General features: G+C 44.2%; 2 protein-coding genes across 3 annotated transcripts in view; one reads left to right on the top strand and one right to left on the bottom strand.

Moving 5' to 3' along the window:
- m1ap (meiosis 1 associated protein) overlaps positions 1-3,096 on the top strand; it is a 28,395-nt gene extending 25,299 nt beyond the window's left edge. Inside the window, exon 12 of the mRNA XM_068713893.1 lies at positions 2,271-3,096. Within this exon, the coding sequence (XP_068569994.1) occupies positions 2,271-2,342 (72 nt within the window). The 3' untranslated portion in view covers positions 2,343-3,096. The remainder of the gene's footprint in view (positions 1-2,270) is intronic.
- Positions 3,097-6,104: 3,008 nt separating this feature from the next.
- dok1b (docking protein 1b) lies at positions 6,105-19,733 on the bottom strand. Of its 2 annotated transcripts, none has more exons than XM_068713546.1 (5): positions 19,396-19,733; positions 10,188-10,511; positions 9,544-9,646; positions 9,254-9,426; positions 6,105-8,569 (listed from the first exon to the last, which is right to left on the bottom strand). In XM_068713546.1, exons 1-5 carry the CDS (start codon positions 19,450-19,452, stop codon positions 7,196-7,198), a joined length of 2,031 nt encoding a protein of 676 aa, XP_068569647.1. In that variant the 5' UTR covers positions 19,453-19,733; the 3' UTR covers positions 6,105-7,195. The 2 variants fall into 2 exon arrangements, with proteins under 2 accessions (XP_068569647.1, XP_068569648.1); XM_068713547.1 differs by having other exon boundaries at positions 9,544-9,643.
- Positions 19,734-21,144: the final 1,411 nt, after the last annotated feature.

Genomic DNA, 21,144 nt, shown 5'->3' with positions numbered 1-21,144 from the left:
TTGACACCGAAAGGGTTGTGACGAAGAAAAATGTCCCACTCGCGCTCATACGCACATATTGGTCAGTCGGACACATCCATCGTCACTATTATTAATTTATTCCTCGTCAAGCAGCTCTGTCACTCAACACACACACGCACACAGGCTTAATCAGTCTCCCGCCATTCCACCCCCCTTGTTGAACCTTCTACCCGGTGGCGTGGTGACGTTGTGATGTCACAGGACTTCCTCATTGATTACATCCACAACGATCCTTTTTGTCTCCGAGGAGAATTTGACCGGACCTCCAAAACTGCCCACTGACATTTTACCCGCTTCTCCATCCTCTCTCTCTCTCTCTCTCTCTCTCTCTCTCTCTCTCTCTCTCTCTCACCCTCTCTCATCTCTCTCTCTCTCTCTCTCTCACCCTCTCTCTCTCTCTCTCTCTCACCCTCTCTCTCTCTCTCTCTCTCTCTCTCTCTCACCCTCTCTCTCTCTCTCTCTCTCTCTCACCCTCTCTCTCTCTCTCTCTCTCACCCTCTCTCTCTCCTCTCTCACCCTCTCTCTCCTCTCTCTCTCTCTCTCTCTCTCTCCTCTCACCCCCTTCTCTCCTCTCTCCTCTCTCTCACCCTCTCTCTCTCTCTCTCTCTCTTTCTCTCTCTCTCTCTCTCTCACCCCTCTCTCTCTCTCTCTCTCTCTCTCTCTCTCTCTCTCCTCTCTCTCACCCTCTCTCTCTCTCTCTCTCTCTCTCTCTCACCCTCTCTCTCTCTCTCTCTCTCTCTCACCCCTTTCTTTTCAAACCATCACGAGTTGGGTCACCGTGTGTGATTTTCATACATTTGTTCAAATAGAACATCAGGCTCTCTCTCTCTCTCTCTCTCTCTCTCTCTCTCTCTCTTCTCTCTCTCTCTCTCTCTCTCTCTCTCTCTCCTCTCTCTCTCTCTCTCTCTCTCTCTCTCTCTCTCTCTCTCTCTCTCTCCCCCTCCCAAAAAGTCAAAAGGCTGAAGCCAAAGATCCTCCTTTTTAACTGGGAAGACATCAGCCACACTCCTCATCGTTAAATGTCACCAGATTAATGAGGCGAGAGCAACAGTTGACAAAAGTTACCCTGTCTGTGTTCGCAAATTCATTCAGAGCAGAATTGTTACAGGGTGTCTTGACAGGTTCTTGACCCGCAGCTCAGCTGTTCTTTTCCAAGAAAGTTCTTTGTTCATTGTTGTTTTTATGACTCCGCCACACAAACACCTGATCTCATATCGGTGAGTCACTGGAGTTCCTGTTCAGCCTAAAAGTTGTTTGTGTTGACTCTTTTCAATCCGCTTTCTGAGCTGCAAAGGAAATCGAATCAAATGTCACTTGTGTTCATCAGTACCTGATCTTTCTGCTGCTGTGTCATTTCAAGATCTTCTCCATATTTATAGATGTATATGTATTTATTGAACTTCTCTCAGATGTGTATTGTAACACCGTGTAAGACCTGTGGGTTAATAAACTGTCACGAAGGGACATTTCGGTGGGAGGATTACCTTTGCTTTTAAAAAGCAGCTCATCACTTTTAACCTTTGACACCCACTGGTTCGCCTGCAGATAGACGTGTTAAAGACTCACCTTTGCCGTCATTGCGGTTCCTTTTTGTTTAAAAACTTCTCATTCTACAAATAATCCACGCACAATGCATGACAGTACTTTTTATTTAACCATAAAAAAAGCCATGAGGTGATGTCAGGAAACATATTCTGTTCATTAACAGTTTATAAATTGCCCTAAAGTTCTGGTGGTTTTGGTGAGAGGGTATTTATCTAACCACCTTCAACACTTTACCACCTACTGTTCCACACTGGCACTATTTAAAACCTCCCCCGACTGCTAGGACTGTAAAAAGGTACACGAGTATGAGCATGAATAGTCTCTTCTTGGAAGGGCGGCCCGTTTGTGGCCTCTGGCGGGTCGCATATGTGGCAGCTATGTTGAGTTTACGCCTCTACCGCTTTCTGTTTACCCGCAGCTTAGAAATATATATATATGATTCTGTCTCCTATTTTTGAGTTTTGATTCATCACTACTTGAGGATGGAGAGGTGACCTTTTGCAGACAGTCAACACATGTTTATGCATCAGTCAGCATGGACTTTGGCTGATAAGCTCTGTCTATTTTGGTGGATACATTTCTCTGCTTCCTGTTTCTCGAAGTGTAAAGCATTCGGTTCAGTCCACCGCAATATTTCACCATTTGAAAAAACGCTTCGTTGCTTTTCGTCTCAATGTACCATTTACATCTTATCTGCAGAACAGAAGAAAGCTGTCAGACTCTGTATCTGTCTCCCGAGCCGAAACACGCTGTCTCCTTCCTGTGATTGTCCTTAGTGGCCAATCCACGACGGCACAGGACTCCGATATACACGCAGGCGAACAGAGCGGGAACGCACACACAAGAGCCACAATTCATATGCAGGAGAACAATCAGCTCTCTCACAGGCAGAGCTGGGTGAGAACAGAAAGAGGAAGTGCATCTTTGTGAGGAAGTGAGGAGGTGAAGTCAGCAGCAGGGTTTGCAGGACCTGAACCGTAATCCTACGCAGTTCTAGGAAGTTTAGAAAAATCGGGAAATCTGATTTGCTGATTGGCATGAGACATAAATCACCAAGCCTGGTCAGGAAATGAAGCTCTGAAAACATTCTGGAAATATGAACTTAGTTTGTTTTAAGAAAAACTGTTTTGTGCACATTTTGCAGAACTTGCAGAGTTACTGCTTTAGTGGGTGTCAGAAGGTCACTCACACATTCTGAAAAATAATCTAAAAATATCAATATAGTCACATTTTACACAACTATTCAGCAGAGTTTTGCACCTGCATCCCTTTTATTTCGGAGGCAATGGAGCGAGAATCCAAACGATTCTGACATTTCCTTTAGATAGCGCCGAGAGCTCCAGAGAGAGTGAATGAAACTCTCTTTCAAACTTGCATGACTGAATGGGTTTTTGTGCCCACGCAGAGCTAAAAATACTACCTGGTGGTCTGCAAGAGTCGGGAGGAAACCGGACAGTTTCAGGTGCGTCTGAGGGCAGAGCACACGAACCGTCTTCCAATGTGCACAAGACAAAGATCTCACATTTTCATATTTCGTGTACCTCAATGTTCAAACAGAAAGAGGAAATGCGGCTGAGTTTCAGCTCGCTGGGGGTTTTATATTCAGAAGTGCAGCTGAAAGTGAAAGGGGGGTGAGTTGGGGGTAAAATTCTCACAAGATTCGAAACAAGCGGGGTCTCCATCTGAGTTTACAAGTTTTGTAATAAAGTGTTACGTTAACAGACTTAGCAGATACAAAATAGTGGCAGATGTCATTAAGAATCTCAGTTGTTTGATTAGGTTTCTACAATTATCCATATTGGGTTTACATAAAAACTGCACCAATCAATCATTTTACAAGGTGATGATTATGTTTGCAGTATGTTTCACTGCCCTGAAGCGGCTAAAAGGTAAAGTAATGCAGGACTAAAGGCGTCATCAGACAGAAAGCAATCAAATATTTGCATTGTGTCAAACACACGTTTCTGCTCTGTAAGTTTACGAGACAAAGTGTTCTAACTAATCTTAAAAAAAGGTTGTGGAGATCTGTTTCCCAGCATTTAAAGACAGTCTGCACCTTTTAGTGTAAAGCCTGGTTTCAGTGCCTCTTGTTGGTGGACTGATCCTGTTCTCTTTCAGTAAGTCTGACATGACCTTTAAAAAAAACAAAAAAGAGAGAGAGAGACCAAGACGGAAAGAAGACAATGCCGAGGACAGACTGAGAAGAGGACAGGAAGACTGTGACTGCCGTGATAATAGTCGAAGGTGTGTGTGTATGTGTGTGTGAGACACGTCTGCTTGCAGACATGCAGAGACCTCAAACCTGCAGATAAAACTGTCTGGCTAGAGATAGCGTCATGTGGCCAGAAAAACGAAACACGCACCCACACACACACAAACACGCATGCAAGTCCAGCTGTGTCTGTAAAGTCCTTGTGTCTATCTGTATTCAAGTGGCTCTTATTTCAACATAAATCATAATAAAGTCCCACTTTTTCAAATCCAGTGTTTCTGTTCTTTCTGTGTCCTGCAGACAAACATTAAGCTTGTCCAAAAACTGAGAAAACTCACAGAAGTAGATCTGAAACTATTGTGAGGTCTTCTGATAAGCTTTCAGTACAAGGCTCCCAACCTTGAGCACACACACACACACACACACACACACACACACACACACACACACACACACACACACACACACACACACACATGGTGATATGGCAGCATGCATAGCATGACACATTGTCCAACCCTGACAAACCATAAACTGAACACACTTGACAGCGGCAGGCCTTTTTGTAGGTTTCTCACTCGCCTATAGCTGTCACACACACACACACACACACACACACACACACACACACACACACACACATTCATCAGCAATCAGGCAGTCGGTTGAGCTGTTCTGCAGATGCATGAAAGGTCAAAGCAGATGAGGAGAGAAATGTGAGATGGAAGGCGAGAAGAGGTGACAGAAAGCACAGAAGAGCTTTTTGTAGCTCTGAACCGCTTCCAGTTTGGAAGATGATACCAAATGTGTTTTTATGAAGTCAATATGTTTGTTATTGATACCACGATATAAATGATGTCAGTGTTGTGTTGCGTCAACATACCTTAAAAAGGGACTCCTGCAAAAATGTCTATTGTCTTCTGGAGAATGATGTCATCAAGGTTATATCATCCACATCTATAATAGAAAGCCTGCATTACGAACAGCTTGAAAGATGTGGGCATGTTGTCATGCAGAGAGGGTCCAACAACAATATGCTATCGGTTGCATTATGGGAAATGTAGGATCCAGTGTTTTTGGAGCACAAAAAGTCAGAAAGGTAAAGACATTTGCCTGTAAAGCTCAATGAAAAAACGTTCAAAATATGTTTTATCTTCTTTAGTTGATTCTGTGCATAAGGTTCAAAAAGTATGGCATGGTTCCCATGAACACAATCACACATTAAATGGTTGAGTGATCTTTTCTACGAGCTGAACCACTGAAGTCATTTGAGATAAATAACAGCCACTGAAAAAGCAGTCAGATTCAAGATTTCACCCTCAGCTGTTCACATAAAGTTCACAGTCTTCGACCGTAAATGTGTAAACGGCTTGTTTACACATTTGTGCATTGAAGAAATACATGTTGACAGAATTAAAACACCACCATGTACTGTGTGTGTGTGTGTGTGTGTGTGTGTGTGTGTGTGTGTGTGTCTAAAATGGTCCTTTTTTTCCCTGATGGGTTCACAGAGAGTTTAATGAGAAAGACAGAAGTTTGTCCTCTTTCTCTTTCTGTTTTTCTGCCCCCACTCTGTCTGAAAGGACAGGGGGGGGGGGGGACAAGTTAGGAAATTGAGCCTTAATATGTAATCAAGTTACTTTTGGAGGATTTTCCTGTCCCGAAAGTACTCCAGCAGCAGGTGGGTAAATAAAGAAAGAAAAAAAAAAGGGATAAAGAGGGATGATGGGGATAAAGAGCAGCGACGGGAACAGTCTGTACCTGTTATTCAAGCCAAGCAGACACAGACAGGTCCATCCAGCCAGCAGTCATCATGTCACCATCTTCTTCATCTCTTTTCTGCGTCTTTGGGTCTTTTTCTTCTCACTCTTTCGTCAACCTCAGCTCAGGATAAACACCCGCACACTCAGCATTCTGGAACATGCCAGTTAAATGCTTTCATCTGTTATTTCTTCCCATTACTCTAACGGTATCTCTCTGCAGTTAAAATGCACAGCGTGTCCGGCACAAACCGGCCGCCATTAACTGTCACCGGAGCAACCGAACAACAGAATTAATGCGGAGAGGGTGAAAGGAAAGGAAGAGAGACAAGAAAGGCTTTGCTTCTTATTTTCGAGGCTCCACTTTAACGGTGTGATTAAGTGGTTGGAAACCGACTGAAACACCAGAAACAGAGCGTGGCGGAGAGAGGGTGAGGTCAGACTGTTGGACCGTCCCGTTTGGTCCAGAACAGAACGTCTTTGAAACAATAATAAACTGTCTGATCGGGACAGACACACTGAGGGGAAGTCGTGATGGAGCAATGAGGGGACTTCTCTGATCGAACTACGGAGAACCGTTTTTATTAATAGTTATATTTACAGACAGCACAGCTGATTCTGACACATTCATTCACATACTGACACATTGCAGGGGATTGATTAGTTTCATATTTAGTCAGTACATAGAAACGTAAGGGATTCTATGATATTATCTCTGTAACTCAAAGCATGAGGATCATGTGACCCCATGACCTCTTTATGATCCATTTATGTCTGGTTTCAAGATCCACTTTGTGTGCTTCCTCCAAAACAGAAGCAACAATGTTTTTACATTGATGAGGATCATAATATGCAACTTTGTTGCATATTAGTGTCCTGGGTTGAATATGTTGTATAAGTCTCCCTGATTTATTGGGATCTAGGATGATAGATGAGTCCAGAAAACACAAACAGAACAAAATCCGTTCCTTTTGGTGAAGCCCTAGCCTCAAAGATACTCCAAACCTAAGAAGTGCAAAAACATGTTTCCCAGTTCCTTCATCAGAACGACAGACATTTTGAAAAAGCAGAGCCAAGCCGCTCACTCAGCCTGTTGGAGTGAAGCCTGTAGGCCGGGCTCCTTTTGGCAAATCCAAACGCTTTCTCTCTCTGTGTGTGTGTGTGTGTGTGTGTGTGTGTGTGTGTGTGTGTGTGTGTGTGTGTGTGTGTGTGTGTGTGTGTGTGTGTGTGTGTGTGTGTGTGTGTGGTTTGTTCCAACCACACAGTGGCTTGGTACTCCAGTTATGGGTTTGACCATGCAAACACTCTCAAACACACACACACACACACACACACACACACACACACACACACACACACACACACACACACACACACACACACACACACACACACACACACACACACACAGGGTGGTCCTACAATAGTTGCACTCCATGTTTAAAAAAATGCAGCCGTAATGTGGTGTTCTCATAGTTCTGAGCGTATCTACTCCGAATGAAGCAGTCTAATTAAGCCGGTCCACAGATGAAGAAAAGTGCTTAAGCCCTACGAAAAACTGCAAGATTAAAGGCATGGAGCAAGTCTTCTGCATTAGCACTTCTCTTCTCACGAAGCGGATAAACATTTCATTTTTAGTCTCTGTAAAAAAAAGACGTCAAACATCTCCCAGGTTGTCATAGATGATATCAGGTGATCTCAGCGGTGCCTGGTGGTGCTGGTTGTACCACGAATTAGCAGATAGAGGTTTCTGCTTCGACACTCTGCTGTACAGCTCCCTCCCCCCGTCTCCTCCACCCCAAATGTTGTTGTTGTTGTTGTTCACATTACTGCCAGGACCTCCATGCTTCCCGGGGGGCAGCGGCACCGGCTCCTTTCGGCCAAAGGCGGGCCTGCCCAGTTTGGGGGCGGTGACGGGTTTGGGCCACCTCGGAGCTGGAGGATGCGGCGCGCTGCGGCTCGGGCCCAGCTGTGGAGGCGAGTGTCTGTGGGAGGGGCTGCTGTAATTTCCCTCCAACCCTGATTGGTCCTCCTGTCTCCTCTGGCTGTGGGGCTCCAAGTGCGCCTCGTCATAAATACTCATCCCTGAACTAGCGGACATCCTCGCGCCTCCTTTGGCGCGACCCTCGGGTTCATCGTATATGTGCTCCGGACGCGGAGCAGGAGGCGAGGAAGCCCCCTCTGCTTGACCTCCCGGGGGTCGCCTGTTACTGTTCACGCCTCTTCCTCCCCCCGCTGCCCCGTTCAGACTCAGCGCGCTCGTTTTCTGGCTCAGCTCCAGGCTGATCCGGTCGTACACGTGCGAGTACAAGTCCGGTGGCTTCCTGTGGTTGCTGCCCACGAGGTGGTGGTCCCCTTGGATGCCACCCGCCGAGGCCTCGTCTCCTACTGGTCGGAGGCGTGGGGTGGGCACTGGAACGGTGGATGGGTTGCTGGTTTGGCTTTGACTTTTAATGCTGTCCACTGGGTCGGAGTACAGGCAGTCGGTGCCGTGCAGAGGCAGGCGGACCGAATCCGCCGGCTCAGAATAAAGACTTGCATGTTCATCAGCTGAGGGAAGAGCTTTCGCTGCTGTGTGTCCCCTGGGAGGCTTTGATGGCCCCACCCCACCTCCCAAACTCCCCAACATGGCTGGTGGTTCTGGTAAACTCCTCCCCTTGAGTCCTCCGGCAGTGCCTTGCCCCCTTCCTCCTCCATCTCCACCCTCCCTCTTCCCGAGCACACCATCGGCAGAGCCCGGTTTGCTGCCGCCTGAATCTCCGTCTGCCTCCCGGCTGCTGCAGCTGCTGCTGCTGTCTCCGCTTCCCGGCGTCGCGCCGCTGGGAACGGCGTTGCGTATATGCTGCAGCGACGCAGGGCAGTCTGGGTCAAAGTTAACGGGGAAGCTGAGGTGGCGCTCCTCGGCCAGCACCTTCTGCGACTGGATGGCCTGGTCCACCAGCGAGAAGACCTCGTTGCCTTGCTTGGTATCAAAGGTGAAGTTACCGGGGCCCGAGTCGCAGCGTCGGCCAGCCTCGAACGAAAACATCACCTGGAGGAGGAAAGCAGAGAGAAGAAGAGGGGAAAATGTTTGAATGTTTTTACGTCTGAAAGTGGGAGTAAAGTATGTGAGACTGAATAAATACACACAGAGGCGTCTGAAGACAAAATGGAACTGAAATAATGGAAGCTAGTCACAGAAGTCATTTATTATATTCTTGGCACTGGAAGGCAGCTTGCTTCCTTTTTCCACTGAACTTTACTTTTCTCAGCTTATCTGTTTTATCACTTCACTGCTTTCACGTACTGTTCCAGTTTTACTTCGTACACACACACTTTCTTCCCCTGCTTTCGCTCAGAGACCTCCGTATAGAGATAAAGTGCATCTTCTTTTTACCTTGTATGTATAGAAACATCTCAAGACCTCAGTCTTGACACATGCATAATTAAACATGTGTAGACACGTTTTATCAAGTATCAAAGTGACACAAAAACAACCAGACTCTAAAGATAAATATCCTCTGTGACAGCGAGGCCCTGACCACACACACACACACACACACACACACACACACACACACTCATTTGCACTTCTTAAATACGATCAATCGATGAAGACTGGGCTTAAATTGAACACACCAAACTTCCTCTGCCTGTACTCGTCAGACCCGTCAGAGATCTATTTTTGATCCCTGAAGATATTTATTTGTTTTGTCTCATAAGCACAGGCACCCACCCGGTCTCGCCCATATCTCCTCAGCAGCTTGTAGGGCCACACCAGAACGTTCCTCTTGGTCTTTGGCTCCTTCAAGATTAAGGTGTCGTTTTCAGCTTTCAGCCAGTAGCTGCCGGCCAGCCCGCAGCGCTCCGACGCCTCGGTTCGCTGAATGCTCACCCAGAACTCGTTCGCTGCGAGGAGAAGATGCCAGATGTGTTTTTGCTTACTTATATTCTCCTCATTTCTGATGATCTGCGGTGATAAAATATTCCTCAGAAGATCTACAAAAGACTGTGTAGTGTCCTTACCCTCCTCTCTGGAGTAGTAGATGAGGTTTTCAGCCATCTGCAGGTCGTGGGCTCCTCCATTGGCGTCTGCAGCAGTGCTGTTGCTGCTGCCGCCTCCTCCCTGCTGACACAACAAAAACGCAGAGACACTAATAGTCAACCAGCTGAGAAAGACGGCAAATTAGGATTCTCACAGTATGTAAATCAGGAGTTTGCTTTTTTGGTTTATGTGTTGTAAACTTTCCAGTCCACTGGAAGGATAGAGTGGGCAATGAGTGAGAGAGGGGGAAGAGGAAAAAGAATAAAGACAGAGGACGAAGCGGATGAAGTCGTCCCGCTGGAAACTCCCCCCGGCTTCCTCTCTGCAAATATGTGTAACGTTCATGTGTGTGTATGTGTGTGTGTGTGTGTCAGTGCACACAATAGAAGCTGTGGCCTGTACAGATACTTCAGGGGCATGTGGGAAATTTTGGAAGTCACACAACAAAAGGAATTAAGCTGCAATCCCAGTTGAGAGCAAGATTTAGAACAGCGGTTTTTCAGCGTTTCCCTCCAAACTAAAGACTGTTTTTTCTTCGTTGAAGTATTTTAGGCTCAAAACAAACACATAAGCTCAAACCTTAAAAACTCCCAAACACAAGGAGAGAGAGAGAGTGTAAGGATACCTGGAATGCGATGTCACACATGGTATCCATCCAGTCTTTGGCGGTGTTCTTCTCCGCGGCGAACACGTGCGTCTTGTCGTTGGTCTCCACACAGAAAGCGGCCATGTTTTCTTTGGGACAGCTCTCCGTCACAGCGGGCAGGATGGAAATGCACTCGGACAGGCGGATGATCTTCTTGTCGAGCTTCCTGGTTTTCTCATTGGACCCGCTTCCGGAGGCTCCGCCGGCCCCGCCCACTCCGCCCGAGGGCGCGTCGAAGAACTCGAGGCGGGCGATGCCGTTCTGACTGGCGGGGTAGAGGACGAACCAGTTCTTCTTCCATTTCTGATGAGTGGAAAAGTTAAAAGGGGAGAAAATTAAAGCTGCACTAATCAATATTGTCATGTTGTCAATGGAACAAATGACTATGTGTGATGTGAAAGATGTATCATAGGACCCAGTAGTTTCCCTTTGATTCATCCCTTCAACATACATATTCTAAAAAAAAATGATGTAAGGTATCACATTTCTTTCTTTGAGTTATTTTGTTAGCTTGTTCTACAAATTTTTTTGTAGATCTTTTGTTTTTTTTATGTATTATTTACATTTGTATCACAACAATAAGCGCCGCATGTTTTGCTTCCTCTAGAGATCAGTAAACCAGCGTTTAACACCAGAAGGCTATTTCTGAAGGTTGGAGCGGGATGACACACATCTGGCCCGCTCACATCTGTCTGGGGAGGGAGGAACAATTTGCATGTGGTTTGTTCAGACAGCATGGGGGGAAAGCAGAATGCAGAGATTGACACAAATAATCAAAAAACAATGAAAAGTGGAGAATGTTACAGTTTGTAGATCACAGAAGAGGTGAGTCAAAACAACATTTCAGGTCTTCCTCTTACTTCTACTCTACCGACTGAGGCTTAATGTAGGAGGCGTGTGGTGATGAATCTAAAGCAGTTTTGACTCAATCAGCAGCAGTGGACCACAAGCACAGAATGAATAAATACAGTGGGTAAAAGTTTAGTGTGACAACTAGATGTGCACCCAATAACATCATAAGGTATGACCGCAAAATAACAACACTGTGTGAAATTACAAGGAAGTGTGCTGTGGCCACTTCGCAGGTTAAAAACATGACCCCGGTCCAAAAGTAGGTGACAGGTGCATCGTCTCTTTCTGGGGACAGCAGTGAGGAAGCAACCACCAACAATGAGCTCTTCCTCCACAGGGACAGAAAAGGGACGCCAACAAACAACATGACTCAAAATAGTGAAGAAGCACAGCGAGCGAGTGTACAAGACTCCAGATGTCCAGTGCTAACAATGGACGTGATGACACACTGCATGTGAGATTATGTGCAATCACTACACAAACGAGGACACATGGAACTGTATGAGATACCAGAACTCAGCACTTTGTTTGGGAAGTCCCTGTCGTCCCTTGTACCCCCTGGACGTGCGTGTGCGTGTGCGTGTGTGTGTGTGTGTTTTTGGCTACCCTGTGTCACACTATGCCTCATCTCAGCTACAGCTGTGTTTTCCCCTTACATTCACTTGGTTGGGGCAGATGCTGTCTGACAGGCAGAGAGCTGAGCTTGTGACAGGAAGGTCAGCGGCTTGAAAACCCTTCGAACAGCGGAGAAGAATGAGACGCGCTGTAGTGCCGCCACCTCATTTAAAGGGCAGATGAACCAGGTAGAACTTCTTTTTAACAATAGGTTCACTGAAGCAAAGGGCAAAAGTAAAACCAGGAATTTCCATAAACCTAAATCAAAACTTCAGCCTCACAGCAAGCTGTGAACTCCCGTCTCTCCTCCTTACTGCACTGAATGGCCTTTTACCCTCTCAGCCGCACCCAACTGGAACCTACCACCTGCCCAGGTAAGTATAGGGTGAGCTTCACCGAGGAAACATGCAAATCACACAGAATAATGAACATACCATGAATATAAGATCTCTCAGTTACTGCCGAGTCTCAATCTATGAGCACCCATCCATACCAATGAGAACACCAATTCTAACAGAACGTCATTTAGAGCAGAACCGCCTCCCCTATTGTCCCTGCTGAGAGGACATAATGAGGCAAACCTGTTTGCACTTTCCTTGATTGAGCTGCTCCCAGAACAAAGAACCCACAAAACGAACAAACTAAACAAGCTTGTGACTTTTATACACCTTACTTAATAATGTATCAGATAAACTGAAAGTGTTCATGTTGGGGAACGAGTTCCAGCGATTTCCTTCTTCACTGCTGAGATAATATTTAACAATAAAATGATCATCCGGTTCATCTGAAAATGACCGATACGCAGCTCACAATATGTGACTTTGGATATGAATGTAGATAGTAGAGGGTTGAAAGAGAAACTCATGACTACATATTGGATGACACAACTTTCAAAAGCAAAAAAACATTTTGGGAAATTGCCGCAAAAAATATTTAAGGTTCTTTGAAGTAGAACAACAGCCGGACGTTTAGAGCTGTCGTTGAAGGGAAAGCACAGGTGTTACTCATAACACTAACGAGAGCTCCGTCCTATTCAAGAGTCCCAGTAAGACAGGACAATGTGACAGAGAGCCAGCATGCATAATACCAGAACCATATACTGCTGGGTCCATTCAAATCTATCATATGTTATAAACTCATCGTTTTGTAAAAACCTAATCTGCAACTACTGGCCATACCTGAAGGGGTAAAAGTAGAATATGTATATTTAATGTAGTGGTGTATAAAAAAGCATGCAATGGAAATACTCAAGTATATAAAGGTACCGTATTTTCCGCACTATAAGGCGCACCGGATTATAAGGCGCACCTTCAATGAATGGCCTATTTTAGAACTGTTTTTATATATAGGGCGCACCGGATTATAAGGCGCATAGAATAGAGTAGGAGTAAGCACAGTACCGGTGTTTACCGCTATTACTTCGGCGACGCCCCTGACTACGGTAGCCGTAATGCTGCAAGCGGTGCGGCTTTGTAGTTTACCAGTCGTACTGAAACATTTTGACAGAGCGCCGTGTACAACCAGTATGGATCAACCAATTAACCAATTGATCCATATATAAGGCGCTCCGGATTACAAGGCGCACTGTCGTTTTTTGAGAAAATTAAAGGCTTTTAAGTGCGCCTTATAGTGCGGAAAATACGGTACCTCCAAAATTAGCGCTCCTTTACTTTTCACCACTGGGTCACCGGATGAATTCTACCAACATGTCAGCTTGTTCACTGTCACTCACAGCATGGAGATCACAGACATGCGAGTCGGTCTTAAAGTGGAATAATTGCATTTGCACGATTTAAAATCAATCAAACATTTAACCCTCATTGCAATTTAACAGTAAGCACAAATTCACAAATTCACAATTATTGCAAGAACAGAACTGACAAGAAACAGAAGCGCATGCATAAATGAAAGCCAACTTCATCAACTTCTATAAGTCACATGCACACCAGGTTTCATAAGTCAACACATGCACATGTGTACGTAACGCACTGTGACCCGATTAACTAACTGCCAGAAAGGACAGGAAATGTGTGGGATTGTCATTACCCAGGATACTCTTCACTTCCTTCTTCTGCACCCAGGTGTGTCTCAGTGTGTATGTACATGTGTGTGTGTGTGTGTGTGTGTGTGTGTGTGTGTGCGCATCTGTTTGTATTGTTGTACATATTCCCCCTCGGCGCATTGTGGACCATCTGTTGCTGTGCACAAGTGCATGCAATCACACATAGAGAGTGTGACTGTGTGTGAAATGTGTGGTTGTGCTGTATACATGAAGAAGGTGCGAAACATTAACCCCTGTTGAAATATGGTCCTAAAATGTGTGCGTGTGTATGTGTGTGTGAGTGTATGTGTCTACATGTGAAACAGCTGCTCCATATAAGGCAACAGACCGTTATCAGCGACTACACACAAAGTGGAAATTATGCAAAAAGGATCATGACAGAGCGAGGGAGGGATACTTCCTGACGGAGAACTAAATTAACTGCAGTAGTGTGTGTTTGTGTTTCTACTGCCCAAACAATAAACGGCCTTTACTGTCATGATGACCTATCGCGCAATTACACAATTACATTTTCAAGAAAGGCAAACACTTTGACTGAAAAGCTCCGAAAAAAAACACTGCTCTACATTCATTACTGACAAGTTTGGTTTTCCTTTTTAACATATTGTTTGTGAGTATAAGCTGCATCAAGCTAGTGTAAATTAAATCCATTTGGGTGGGACTGTCACTTCTTTGTTTATTTGTTATTAACATGTAAATCTTATTTGAAGACGAATGAATGCAGGTTATGATGTCCATCTGGCATCATTCTGAACGTGCATGTGCGATGTAACCGGTGTTGTCTTCTGTTCATGTGCAAAATTGTAAGTACAATAACGCATTAATAGATTGTCTGTCTGTATGAATTTTCTCTATCAATAACACTCAACACTGAAGGTGATGTCGCTGCTTTATTTTAAATTCTTGAGAGATCATTTTGTATAAAAAAACTATAGGACAAATTCTGCCACGTATGTCATGTCCTCAAAACTGTCATTGTACTTATCTGTCGGCTGGAGAAGTGTGTGTGAGTGTGTGTGTGTGTGTGTGTGTGTGTGTGTGTGTGTGTGTGTGTGTGTGTGTGTGTGTGTGTGATGGGTGGATACATTTAATCCACTGCTTTCACCGCTCAAACACAGGATCCTCTCTATCTGTCAGGATGCTATTTAACTAAACCACTGGACCATGTTCCCACTGGCCACAGACAGACCTCAGCGACACACGCTGGAGCAGAGAGTGTGTGTGTTTATCCGAGAGAGAGTGAAAGTATGTTTGTGTATCGGAGCGCGTCTGTCCTCGGTAATGCGTGTGTTAAAGGGAGGGAGAAGGAAAACAGAGGGAAGCTGTGTGACTCTGTGTGTGTGTGTGTGTGTGTGTGTGTGTGTGTGTGTGTGTGTGTGTGTGTGTGTGTGTGCGTGTGTGTGTGTTAGAGCGAGTGGCAGACCACTGCTTTTGACCACAGATCTGCTGCCCTGACCTCAGTCCTCTGCTGTGTCGACACATTATAGCTCTGAAACATGTCAGGCCTCCCACAGCAGCAGAGTCCAGTGGAGGTGAGTGGAGCGAAGCAAACCGCACGCTGACAAGCTTTCAGCTTGTTATTCAGGTAGAAGACCTGAAACTGACTGAGACACACCGACCACAAATCTAAATTAAGCTACTCTGTACAAAACGCTGAATTACAGTAATGACTGCTTAATTTAACTTATTATGAACATCTCCAAAATTAGCTTTGCGTTACTGTAACACGGTGAGTCCAGTAACAATATGCCACATTTTCGTTTAATCAAAGTACGATGCTAATGGGTATTTCGGGAGCAGACAAATATTTCGGAGGTAATTAAGGAGATAACGATGTCCATAAGTGGGTCAGACTGGGTAACACAAGTGACAAAACCTGTAATACTTAATGAGAACAAGTATCCACTGTCAACTGCAGAGAAGAAATAATCAACTGTACCGTTAGTTAGTTCATCATTTTCTTATTTATCTGCTGTTCCACATGTAGCAAACACATCCTGTTTACTATACGCCTGACCAGAGCAAAATGTAAACCATGAGGGAAAAATGATTTCATGTAAGGAGGAAGTCTGACACGTCTAGAAGTGTTATATGTCTCTGATGTCCCCGGTAACACTCATAACCCCCCCACAAAGAGCTAATGCTAGCATGTCCAATTTAGCCATGAAGAAGTGTGAAACGGCTAACGTTTAGTGTCTGACAAGATGTTAATTTGGTCCAATATTCATTTTATTTAACCTTTTTGACAACCCTAACCCTATCCGTTCATCACACGGCATGCTCACGGTGACATTGACTGTTATCCGTGCCCACCAATACTTATTGTGAAACTGCCACGGAAATCAACTTTTCTCCAATTCACAGAAACTATTACAATTACTGTAAGAAAGAAGTGATCATTGTTTCTGCACATGCTTCATCATTCCTTTCCACTCACACACTGACACGTCAAGTGAGTTCTTCATGCTACAAATAATCTGTTGCTTCTTTTCAGAGAAATATGATTCAGCATCTGAGATGCTACCTGTGGTGAAAAAAAGATGAAGAGAATATCAGACAAATCCCATTAATCCATCGGGCAGGTATTACTCTTGACGTGATGTGTGTAATATTCCTTGATCCTGACACGCCCCGTCTGTTCAAGTGTCTGCTGGCTCACGGCTGAAGCTGTCTTCATCATTTACCGTCTACCCACATCTGTAGTCTCTGCCAGTAGTTGGCAAACAGCTGCTGACATCGACATCAAACCGAGAGCTGTCTGTAGCTCCGGGGTGCAGCAAAACTGCTAAGACTGCAGATCCAAGCATCTTGGATCTGCATATGTGTGTGTGGCAGACGAGTGGATGCACGTTCAGACAGCTACTTTACCACTAAATCACATCGCTCATGCTGCACATGATTTAGCCTCGAGATGAAAAACAAATGACAGCTCTACAAGAGTAAAATCTGTAATTACAACAGTAAAAAAGTTAAGGACTCAATCAACTTCATCAAGCAGTGGGCCTATGTACTGTGACCACAGGTGCTGTATGTATACAAGCCTCCACTGTGGACGTGAACATCCACATCACCACAAATATTTGGCACGTTTTAAACCTCTGCATTGTTCAGATGTGGATTTGATCGGCTGAGACGGTGTCATGGAACGCTGTGTGCGTCAAACCAGCACATATATGTTTGTGTTTAAAAAAAGGTCTGGGACGTTGCTGTTTGAACGCTTCTCTTTTCAAATTCCTCTAGTGTTTTATTAAAGGGACACGTCACAAATTTTGCACCTGAAATATTTTTTTAATTGTTTTTTTTTTATAAATCAGCTAATCTAACGGTTCCCAAACTGAGGGGTGAGCCAGTGCAGTGGGAACGCGCATGGTTGTGGACACATGGAGCTGAACCAAGACTGAGTTAATCTAAAAAATCATTTTGGAATATTAAACAGAAATGAAAGCTCTAATGCTGTTAAGACAATCAACTTTAGTTCAAAGATTTACACAGAAAGCAACATGGACAGACCTTTGACAAAAAGACAAAAAAAATATCCAATGATCAAACACATTCGGCGATCCAAAATATGCTGAAGCCTTTCTTTCCCTCTAGTTTTCTGACAGTATAGCTGGAGTGCTTCTTGTGTCTTTTGTGTGTTTGGGCAAAGTTGAACTAACATCTGCTTAACAGTACCTGAGAAACACACATGAAGAAAGCAACTTGTGCTCTTGATGTGATGTGAATATAAATTCTACATGATTCCTTTTCTCACTAGTCTCCCCATTACTGACAACTGATTGGATATGAACCGTGGACACCGTGGATACAGTGTTAGACACAACGTTATGAAACCTGGTTTAATGATAAACCCACAGTCCGAAACAGAAACCTGGTTTAGACGTTGCCACTACACTCTTAAGTCAAATTTTCCAACCATGCAGCCTTTATGAATGTGTGTGTGTGTGTGTGTGTGTGTGTGTGTGTGTGTGTGTGTGTGTGTGTGTGTGTGTGTGTGTGTATGTGTGTGTGTGTGTGTGTGTGTGTGTGTGTGTGTGTGTATGTGTGTGTGTGTGTGTGTGTGTGTGTGTGTGTGTCCACTGACAGCTCTAACGGTTGCATAATTCACCCAGCAAACCTCAAACCAGTTTCAACACTTTCAGATCAGCCGACGTTCAGCTTCCTGTGCCATTCTCTTCAACTCTGGTGCATTTTTATCCACTTCGGTTATCTTCACGCTCAACTCTAAAAAGATAACATGTTATATTTTCAATATGAGGAGACTCTGTTTGTTCTTAATCTATTTTATTTTCTACTGTTTACAAAAGGCATTGAAAATTGTGCTTTTGGAAGTAAGAATATCTATTGTGGATTTGCGACTTCGGGGCAGGAAACATGGCCAGAACGTTTTGTTGATCCATGTCATATGACCAGAGAGAGACACACACACAGACAAAGAGCCTCTTACAAATCTAGAGAGTAAATGAGTTCTTATCCAGTGGTGCAATGAGACCAAAGGCGAGGGTGCATGGAGGCCAAGCACTGGAATAAACACACAGACACACCCACGGGTGCTATCGCTGACATTTAACAGAGTCCTGCTGTGTGATCTCCTAAACTATAATGCCTACACCGGGGCAACACCAACGTGGCTTGTTGACAGTGTTTGCAATGGTGTGAACAGCTGTTTAAATGCAGCTAGATGAAGTGGAGACACGTCTGCCATCCTCATGAAAAAGGTCGGTTTCGCCACTGTCTCAACTTTGCAGCACCTTGTGGGTGCGGCGTGCTTATTGTGGAAATTCAAAATGTATCAAACAACATTTGTTTTCAATCATGCGGCTCTATTACCTAATGACTGACACACACACACACACACACACACACACACACACACACACACACACACAAGTCTCTGACCTCTGTCCTCATTTACCTAAAACAAAAAGTGCTTCAGTCCACTTTGCTTTCATGCTTTTGCACATTTGCTGAGTGTTAGTACAGTGCACTGTGGCTGTTAGCAGCTCATTATCACGTTCACGTGCATACCGGCTCACACACAGAGATGCACAGCAGGTTTACTCCAAAGCCACCACATCAAAACAAGGTCAGATCAGTTAAATATGGCTGGAACTTCCTCTCTCTCTCTGCATCTACAGCATGTTTGTCTTTGAAGACGCTGGGCACAATGGCTGCTCTGTAATTGCATCAATATGTGCTCTATTTGTGTGTCATGATCTAAACTGCGGCTGCCTTATGGCGTACAAGCAGGAATTGGAAAAGTTAACGTAGTTAATCGTTACCAACATACGTCTGCTTCTGTGATGACTTAAACTAATCAATAACAGGCTTTATTTGTCTCATAAATATATGTGTTGCTTTATCATTTCTAAAATGTTCCTAGGAGAGAATCTTTTGATTATTTTGTCGCCACTAATATCAGACTTACGGACTGGTTATGACTGGATTTCCTCATATATTATTTAATATTTCCTCATATATTACTGGTATATTATATTAATATTACATTGATATCGCTGCCTATACGCTTGGTGTTATATAGCATCCCTAAAGCCTTCTTATTAAGGGGTTACTAGCAACAGTTAGGTTTCATCATTTCTGTCAATGCCACAACTGTTATAATATATTATAGGAAATAACTGTTCTCCTTGGACTTACCTTCCCAAACTTCTGATGCTGCACATAAAGTTGTCCCTCCTTGACGTGGGTGTCCATGCCCTTAAACGCTCCAGGGCCACCCTTCCTCTAGAAAGACGAAGTTCGACTTGAACTTGACTCACTTTTGAGGGGTTTATTTTTTCCTATATCCTCTATCAACTTCCCCCTTCTCTCACTTCCGCCCCCCCGCTGTTAAAGTGCGCGTATCGTGCCGCTCGCGCACAGCCGAAGGCGTCATGGTGGAAATGCAAAAAAAGGCCAAAACAGTCCCGAGGTGGTCCCGAGAAAGTTAAAGAGTGTCCGAATGTTGTCGGCGGGTTGCCTGTCTGTCGCCTCTCTCCTCCTGTACGGCTTGAACAGAGAGGAAAGCCACGCTTAATGGATAACGAAGCGCTTCCGGTACAACTTTCAGAATAAAAGTCCAATTAAGTATGGCAGCACTGTTCCGAAGTGCATATGTAGACTTTTAAATTAGATGATTAATTCAGGAGCCCTACTACAAGACAGGCCCTCAACGTGTCTCCTTAGGTCCCCCTTGTCATTTCAACTGGCATTATGCTCTTAGTGGTTAAAGTGCAAGAGTTTTGAAATTGACAGAAATATTAATTATTTCTTTAAGGAGACTAGCAATACTGCTTTGCATGTGATAATCAAGACCATTGTTTGTTAAACCGTTTTATTCATAGAAGAGCTCAATAGAAACCCAAAAGAGTTTGAGAAATATTTTTATGTTCCCATTGTTTATGGGCTTTGCAAAGTTTGATTGCGTATGTGTTTTTTTTTATTTTTAAATCCAAATTATTTAACATCCGGTATAGTAGTGAGCTTGCGATGCTTGACGCTCTGTCTCTCTACAGGGGGAGTGAGCACAGCCTGTATATTAGAAGAGTGAGCAGCGCATGGAGAGCGCACCGAGCCGCTCCTACTCTTCCTCTCCTCCCTCCTCCTCGCTCTTGTGTAACTTCTCCGTTGGTTTCAGCTCTGACACGCTCACTTTCTAAGGCGCATACAGACTATATGCATAACGTGCATTATACCTTAAACTACATGTAACAACAGATGATGTTTATTTTGGAAAATATACTGCATGACATCACAGCAGGACTATACAACGTCATTGAAAACTGCTACTACTCCTTATACAAACAAATAATATACGGTATAAGTACAGTGGTATTACAGACATTTTGAGTAGCCAAAGAATGAACTTTTTTTTAAGGAGCCGATGTTGGCAAAGAGAAGCTGGCCTCAAAGTTAATGTGTTGCAGATGCCTCCTGCTGGCTCACAGTGTAACTCAGAGTTGTCCCTGTTTTCAGTCCATAACCAAATGGTCCAAAATATCTGTCCATATTAGGCCTATACTTGACACTTTTTAGACCATGAGCCAGGACACACAACTAGTTTTTACTTTGACAGTGTTCTTTCACAATACAAGAAGCCCTGTTATTGCCCAGTGTTTCTGTTTCTCTCACTTAGCCTATTAGCAGTGAACAAACCGTAGTACCTTGCATAACATGTTCTGCCTTACTATACTTTTTTGAATCATCACCATCACACATTGTTACATGTAGGTTTTCTCTGACTATATATTTCCAAAATTCATTACGACACAACATAATAAATGTGTTTGAATCATAGTCACTGGCATTAATGTCTTATTAACACATGGAAAAACACAGCTGCCACCTACTGGTAGTTTACTATTACTGCAGGTTAGAGCTCACCTGCCGCTCTCGCGATATTTGCGC

This window comes from Cebidichthys violaceus, unplaced genomic scaffold, assembly GCF_023349555.1.
Source record: "Cebidichthys violaceus isolate CVI_PGR_0920_01 unplaced genomic scaffold, fCebVio1.0.p SCAF_19, whole genome shotgun sequence".
Lineage (NCBI taxonomy): Eukaryota > Metazoa > Chordata > Actinopteri > Perciformes > Stichaeidae > Cebidichthys > Cebidichthys violaceus.
The sequence above is the reverse complement of the archived record's forward strand: the minus strand, read 5'-3'. Positions and strand labels throughout refer to the sequence as shown.